Raw genomic sequence first — 7,541 nt, 5'->3', positions numbered from 1 at the left:
GAAGCCACCGGTGCTGGCGTATTCTGCCCCAACACAATGATCGAACGCTCATAAAAAGAAACTGGCAGTGTTTCACTTTCAAGCGGAGATTCTTTCAATCAAGAAGACAGACAGGCTATGCAATAGCATAACAGGAGCAGAGACTATATATGTCGATAGTCAGGCTGGCGGCCCATAAAGCTATCGAATCAAGTGCCTTTTAATCAAGAACCACTCTTCACTACAAGAAGGTCCTGATTGATATACGTAATTGCAGTAAGCTTTGTTTGGGTTTCTAGGCATAACAAAATAGTGGGTTATGAGGTGGCTGATGAAGTATTCAAGGAGGTTTCTAGTCGATCGATGAGACTGTTAAGCCACCAAAATCTCTCATCGAAGAAAATGGACTTAGAAACCGAATTAGATTATCTAAGGCCATCTGTTCGGCAATCTCGAGAAGAAGAACAAACTTCCTTCTATCATTTAGTAGGTCTGATCTAAGAATCACGGTAGGAATATTGACTGGCCACTGCAGTATCAGACATCTTACCTCAAGATGAGACAACAATATTCCCGACTACACTTAACTTCGCATAAATAACAAATCGGATGCAGTATACATGGGAGCTACAGCTATGTCTTAACCGATTTCGATCAAATTTTGAATACTTATTTCCGGGCTTAATTTGATCGTATGTGCAAAATTCCATACTAGTTACACGTTTGACGGGAGCTATACCTAAATTTTGACCGATTATCTCCAATTTCAATAAGGTTCGTCCTTTGGTCAAACAACTGACTTGTGCAAAATTTCATCTGGATCGGGCAATCAACGCGACCTGTACTTTGTTTACAAATAGACATGGACAGACAGACGGAGGAACATGGATAAATCGACTCAGAATGTGAATCTATGCAGATCATCAAAAGGAACTATGGGTCTATCTTGTTTTCTTTTGCCTGTTACAAACAAATGCACAAAGACATAATAACCAGAGCACCTTGTGGTGTAGAGTATAAAAAATAACGTGGGAGCTTCATGATCCTAAAAACCAATTAAAAGGTAATGTAGATTATTGGTTAAAAAGTAGAAAAAAAGTAAAAAAACTTATTTTCCTCATCACCAAGTAATGCAATTTACAAAAAATATCTCTACTTTGTTCTATCAAAAATGTGTGGCATTAGGTAGAGATTTTTCGCTAGACTGTTTGGAATACAAATATAGACAATAATATTATATGAATAAGATGCAGAGTCTACCAAGGAACCCGTTTTAAGCAACAATCCATAACTTTTGACTACATTTTTCTTGGCAAAGCTCTTTCTTACATAACTACAATAGCCACTTAGCAGACAAAGAAAGGATGCCATATTTTAGTGGCGAAACTCAGTCCATATAGTGTGTTGCCCAAAAAAAAATTTTCACATGAAACTTTCCGATTCTCTTTCCCACTCATATGGTCAAAGGCATATAATAAGTTGGCATTATTGGTTTGGGCCATTTCGAAACGACTTAATTAAATTCTAGTTATTTTATGTTGTTATCTTAAACATCTTACAAAAAAGTACAAAAACTTTATAATTAATTATATATATTTTTTGTATTAATAATAATAATAATAAATATATGACGTTATAATTATAATTGTAAAAAAAGTAACACAAAATACCCCCAACAAAAAAGTTGTTGCTTGTACCAAAAAAAAAAATAAAATTATTGTTAAAGAAATGCTAGTATTTTTATTTTGTTTTTGTAAAATATAAAAAAATTGTAATAAATACATTTTGTTTTTATGCGACAAAACGGCAATTATTGCATATTATTATTTTCATTAATTTTTATTTTGTTGTATACTATAAAAAGGGATTGTATTGTGTTGTTTTATTTTGTAAACATTTCAAAAAATTTTGTGTATATTTTGTTTGTAGCTTTTGTATGGCTTTTTAATCAAATTTTCTTGTTACAGACTCCACTTATTTCAAACAACAACTGTTTATAGGTGAATTTGGTGTGTTTATTTGTTTTTTGTTCGCATATTGGGTTTTTGTAGCTTAGACATATAAGTTTATGTTATTGTGGAACAGTTACCCAGAAAAGTCTACATACAATTCAATGGGAATATTTTTAAAGGGGTAATAGTTTATTCATATCAAGAGAGTTTTTTGTATTAGCCTCTATTTGTAGAGAAGAAACGGGAAAGAGATTGAAAAGATAATTGAAATATTTAAATATTTAATATTTATTATATTTAATAATAATTGATAATTGAAAACCTAAAATAACAATCACTAATAAAAGGTCTGTAAATTACACAAAATCCGGAAAGCAAAATTACAGCGAACTAACGAAACAACTTATTGAGAATTCAAGTAACAAATTTGAGGAAAATGATTGAAATTGGAACTATCAATTCCAAATCAAGCACTCTGTATCGCCTTTGTGGCCAGATTGTGAAACATGAATAAAATCGATCAAAAAATAATAGGTAAATCTTCAAAATACTTGTAACTGGACGGTATCTTTATATGGGATTTATACCAAAATATGAAAGAATACTAAGAATTATAGTTCTAAATTTCATCATTCTAAATGTGTCAAGGTGTGACAGCTTGAAAAAATCTGAATTTTACAAAGATTGAAGTCAGCAAAGCACAAATTGTTTCCATTCCATTTCCTAAAGAGACCAGCCCGCATTCGTTTCCTCTTGCTAGCCCCCATTTTATTATCTTTTACAAAATGTGGCTTAATCATTTGAATAATATTTCAATTCAGGTGGATAAACTTGATGATAACTTGTGGTTACAAAATTGTAGGTTCGTCTCACAATAGTTTTGCTTTCGAATTAATTATTTTACTTTTCTATTGTTGTTTTCTTCAGTTCGTCGAAGAAACTTTAAATGGCGTAAATTAAAACAGGTATAATTTAACAAATATTCTATCAAAATTATTAAATTGTTTGACGTTATATCCATATTTCAAATTTGCAGACTTTTCTGGAACACTGTTCACATTATTACAACATTTTCAGGACAATCAAGAATGCTATTCGTTCAAACATAAGGTTTTTAGGAACAGAAACTCCTTCATAAGTTGTTTATTCTTGATTGCCCTCATATTTTTCGCTTGGGTTTCTTAGCCCATTGGCTGCTCTTCCAATTAAGTATTGAAAGCCTTTTTGTTTTTTATAATTTTTTGTATCAAATTTGATTTTGTTTTTACTTTTCTTCTTCTCTGAATACAATACTCTTCTCCTGCTAATAGCACAAAATTTATTATCGTTTAGTATATATATCCTATAAATTTGTAATTTTAAATATCATAATTATTATTATTATAATTGTGGTAAAAAATAAACTAAATACTAATGTTCTTTTTTATCTCTCGCACATGTCTTCATCTGGATTTTTATAACTTCTTTATCGCTCGTTCTCTGGCAAAAGTGTTCTTTATAACATTTTTTTAGAAAAAATATAAATAAAGCTACATAATTTTGTTTTTGAGAGGGGGAGGGCGGGGGCAATGTCTGTCAGAATGATTGTGGCGTGGTGGAGGAGGAGGGACAAATGTGTGTGTATGTTGATTATATTGTATATAAACGATGCCGGCATTTTGTATAAGCTCATATTTATATTGTTGAGATCGTTTGTTTTGTGGGATCTGTGTGGGTCATAACCAAAGCTCCGACCATTGCTATTAGAGTACGATCTAGCCAAGTTACGGGATTTGGATAAATAAGGCCGCCTTCATAGAAACCTAAATGACCGCCATGTGCTAATTCGATGTAGGCGGTTTTATAGCGAGAAGCTGAAAGAAAGAAAAAAGAGATTATTGTCATTGGTATGTAAGGTTAAGAGTAAGACATAAAATAAAACCAAATACATGTTCTGGGTCTCCTGAAGTCATGATTCCATTTCATGAATTTTTAAACTCATCTCCGACAGAAATAAACAAAAAGTTTCGTTAGGCTCTTTCAAATCATTCAAACCAACTAGACCATGGGCAAACAGGATCTTCGAAGACTATCTATGTGGACAAAATGCAGTGTTGTAAGTGTAGCCCATATAAAACAGAATTGAAGATTTTCATTTCAGAAAAACTTTGGCTACTGCTTAACAGAGTAATTAATTTTTTATCCGTATGTTGATGGAGAACCCGATTAGCAGATTTAAAACCTTACACTACGTTACTGCTGCAACAATAACATGGACCTCCCTTCCACAAACATGTATACTTAACCATATTGTCACCCGGTCTGATAAATGACGTGACTTGGCAATCCGTCATTTCTCATCAAAACTGCAGCCTCTCGCTATATACCAGCTGGTCGAATACCCGAGATAAGACCAAACTTCCCAGCAGAGGCAGCGGGATTAGCAAACGAGCGTGATGATCTCCGTCGTACCAACCCTACTGATCCTAGAATTAGTGATTTGACAGTGGAAGTCAACCGGTTGGTACAGGAGCATAAGAAGAAAATGTAGCTAGTGGCAACATTGCAACCGATATGAGTAACTTGTGGGTAACGGTTAAGTCGCTCTCGAACCCTGGAAAAAAGGATGATAGGACCTCAGTCACTTTTAACGACGTAACGGTGACTGATCCGAAGAGGTGCGTGGAGTATTTTAACCGACAATTTGGCGAGCACCACGAGAGCGACAGGGCGAAGCGAAGAGAACTACGTCGTATCACCTCTCTTCCCTCCGAGGAGGAACCACTACAGTTTACGATGGATAATGTTGCAAATGTCATACGGAACACTAAGACATCCAAAACGTTGGGCCCAGACGGAATCTCAATGGTAATGTTGAAGCAACTGAATACACCGGGAGTTGAGTATCTATCAAAAGTCCTAAACGTGTCGCTAGCCACCCACATAATTCCCGAAGCCTTGAAAATGGACGGGTGGTCCCGCCACTGAAGCCAAGCAAGGAAGCCAACGAATGCGAATCATACTGGCCAATTTCGCTTTTGTCGACAGTAACAAAGACTCTCGAAGCTTCATTCCTCTCCTACATGAGAGGAAGTTATTCAGTTGGACGGTTTCCGTCCACTACATAGTACCACAACCGCATTGTACGTCATATCCACACATATCAACTCACCCAGAACAGGCCGTGCCATAGAACAATAGTAATGGCTCTTGATCTATCAAAGGCCTTTGATACGGTCAACCATGCCACGCTGTTGGAGGACGTTGAGAATACTACCCTCCGGCCATGCTTGAAACGTTGGATAGTCAACTATATGTGTGGACGCCAGTCCTACGTGGAATTCCGGAACAAGAAGAACAAGAAAAGTAGGAACAAGCTCCTCAAGGCCCTAGCCGGCAGCGCTTGTGGCGCGGATAAGGAAACCTTGTTGACCTCTTATAAAACGATAGTTCGGTCTGTGGTTAGCTATGAGGCTCCAGTGTGGTCTGTGGGCGAATACGAGTGCAACGCAGTGGAAAAGTATTCAGACCTGCCAGAATGCCGCCCTGAGAACTGCAACAGGGTGCCTCCTCATGACTCCTGTGAACCATTTACATGAGGAGAGTCATCCTAACCACCATATGGTAGAAAGAACTCCCCCCACCCTGGCGTATCAGGAAGGACCTGCATAATCTACAGAGAGAGGTGCAGCGATATAAGAGTGAATAGGTGTGAATAGCATTGATGCATTCGCAGATGTAGTTAACAATTACAGTATGAATACCATACTCGGATTCCACCCAGCCCATAAAGGTAGTAAAATTCCTAAACCTGGACGTCGAAGAACAACCGGATTAACAGTCTACAAACAAATGTATGCTCATTTCACTGTTACAACAACAGATCTTAATCAATTAGGCGCTAGCCCACATTTCCCCATACTTCGTTGTTGTTTTCAATAAAAATTTAAAAATATTATCTTTTCTCGCAGTCGGTAGGATTCGAACCTACGCTCCCAGAGGGAATCTGATTTCTAGTCAGACGCCTTAACCGCTCGGCCACGACTGCATGTCGATGCTCCATTGTAATTGTATGCCGTGAGAGCGAAGCACAAATAATGTCTGCTTAAAATATCAAACACAAATATAATTGCATATTTTTAGGCGCCATAAAAACTTTGATGTCAAATGGAATCAATATGACCATTTTTTAATAAACTTATTGTGGTATTTCAAAATTCCTATCTGACTTAATGATGTAACAGTTACCCATAGCAATAAAAAAGTAATTTTAAGGAGCCTAAAAAAGGGTCTAAAAGTAGTAGTCAAATTTAAGACTCTAAAAATTAAAAATTCTTTTGTTAAACAACAATGCGTATCGAACGATTAGCACGCAAATTGCACTATCAATGTAATTTTAAAAATGCATGTAATACTCCCAAGATCGTTTACGATAACTGCGGTACATTAGTATAATTCGTAGAAATTTCTATCCAACTCTAATAGCATTGTGGGCATTTAATTTGAAAATCAAATATTTATTCAAAAACAATAACGGCAAATTAGCAAAACAAATTGTTTTGCTCTCTTAACTTTTATTTGAATGTTAAACAAACAATTTAAAAATTGGGAAATTGTTTATATGAATCATGGGTTGTAAAAGATCATAATTATATGCTTAATTTGAAGAAGGGTATCGGAAAGAATATATGATATATGATTGATAGATGTAAGTAGAACTTTAACTTTACTGAAAATGAGACAGAGGATTTACAGTTAGGGCACTCGGCTTCTATTCCATAAAACCAGAATGGTAATCTAAATATTCAAGGAACCGATTACAGGTTAGTTTGGAAGTTTGTGTTCAGGGGAAATAAAGTAGGGAATGAGGTGGCTGATTAATAAGCTCGAGGCAGATTGATATACCATTTGATGAGACTGTTAAACGTTAATAAGCTAATACGTTAGCTGCTTAAAAAAAGAAAGGAAGAAGATGGCACTTGGAAACCGGTTGCAGGGTATCTAAGGTCATCTGGCCGATAATCTTGAGAAGAACAAGCTTCCGTCTATCACTTAGTAGCTTTGATCTAAGAAACGTGGTGGGCATACTGACTGGTCACTGCAGTATAAGATATCTGATCTCAAAATGAAACAATAGGATGAACAGGGTGAGATGAAAAAACTGCAACCAACTTCAGACTGCTGTCATTTCGAAGCCACTCGTCCGACAGCTGTTAAAACTATTCCAGTGACAGCTCATTTTATTTTTTACAAGCGTACAAAAGCATTTTGGTAAGAATTTTCCAGAAAAAAAGATGTCCGTCATGATAAATTTAAATTTAATTGGCAAAGACACAAACCAAGGGGATTTTTTCTCCGGTTCGCAAAGGGTTAATAAAGAGAAAGAGAGAGAGGGAGAGATAGAGAGAGGGAGTAGTAAACCAGAGAAAACCCTTCATATGTGCCCAGACTTGACACTGCTTCATTTTTAAATATTTTATTCTCGGTTTAAAAGTAGAGTTAAAGGTTTCAAAGTTTTTCAACGTAAATTTTAATTAGGTTTACGGAAAATTAGGAAATTTGATGAAAACTAATATAATTTAATTTACCTTTAATTTTTCTCTGGTTTACTACTCCCAATCTCTCTTTCTC

At 35.6% G+C, this 7,541-nt stretch overlaps 1 protein-coding gene and 1 non-coding gene across 4 annotated transcripts in view; both read right to left on the bottom strand.

Moving 5' to 3' along the window:
• Nucleotides 1-514: 514 nt before the first annotated feature.
• LOC101890294 (abhydrolase domain-containing protein 2) overlaps nucleotides 515-7,541 on the bottom strand; it is a 49,158-nt gene continuing 42,131 nt past the window's right edge. For all 3 annotated transcript variants that reach the window (XM_005176576.4, XM_059131912.1, XM_011297886.3), the window contains exon 7: nucleotides 515-3,784. In XM_005176576.4, coding sequence (XP_005176633.1) covers nucleotides 3,606-3,784 — 179 coding nt within the window. In that variant the 3' untranslated portion in view covers nucleotides 515-3,605. The remainder of the gene's footprint in view (nucleotides 3,785-7,541) is intronic.
• TRNAS-AGA (transfer RNA serine (anticodon AGA)) lies at nucleotides 5,877-5,958 on the bottom strand. The gene has a single exon. It is a non-coding gene; the product is annotated as a tRNA-Ser (tRNA).

Source organism: Musca domestica, unplaced genomic scaffold (assembly GCF_030504385.1).
Source record: "Musca domestica strain aabys unplaced genomic scaffold, Musca_domestica.polishedcontigs.V.1.1 11, whole genome shotgun sequence".
NCBI lineage: Eukaryota > Metazoa > Arthropoda > Insecta > Diptera > Muscidae > Musca > Musca domestica.
Note: the sequence above shows the minus strand (reverse complement) of the source record. Positions and strands in the feature narration are given on the sequence as shown.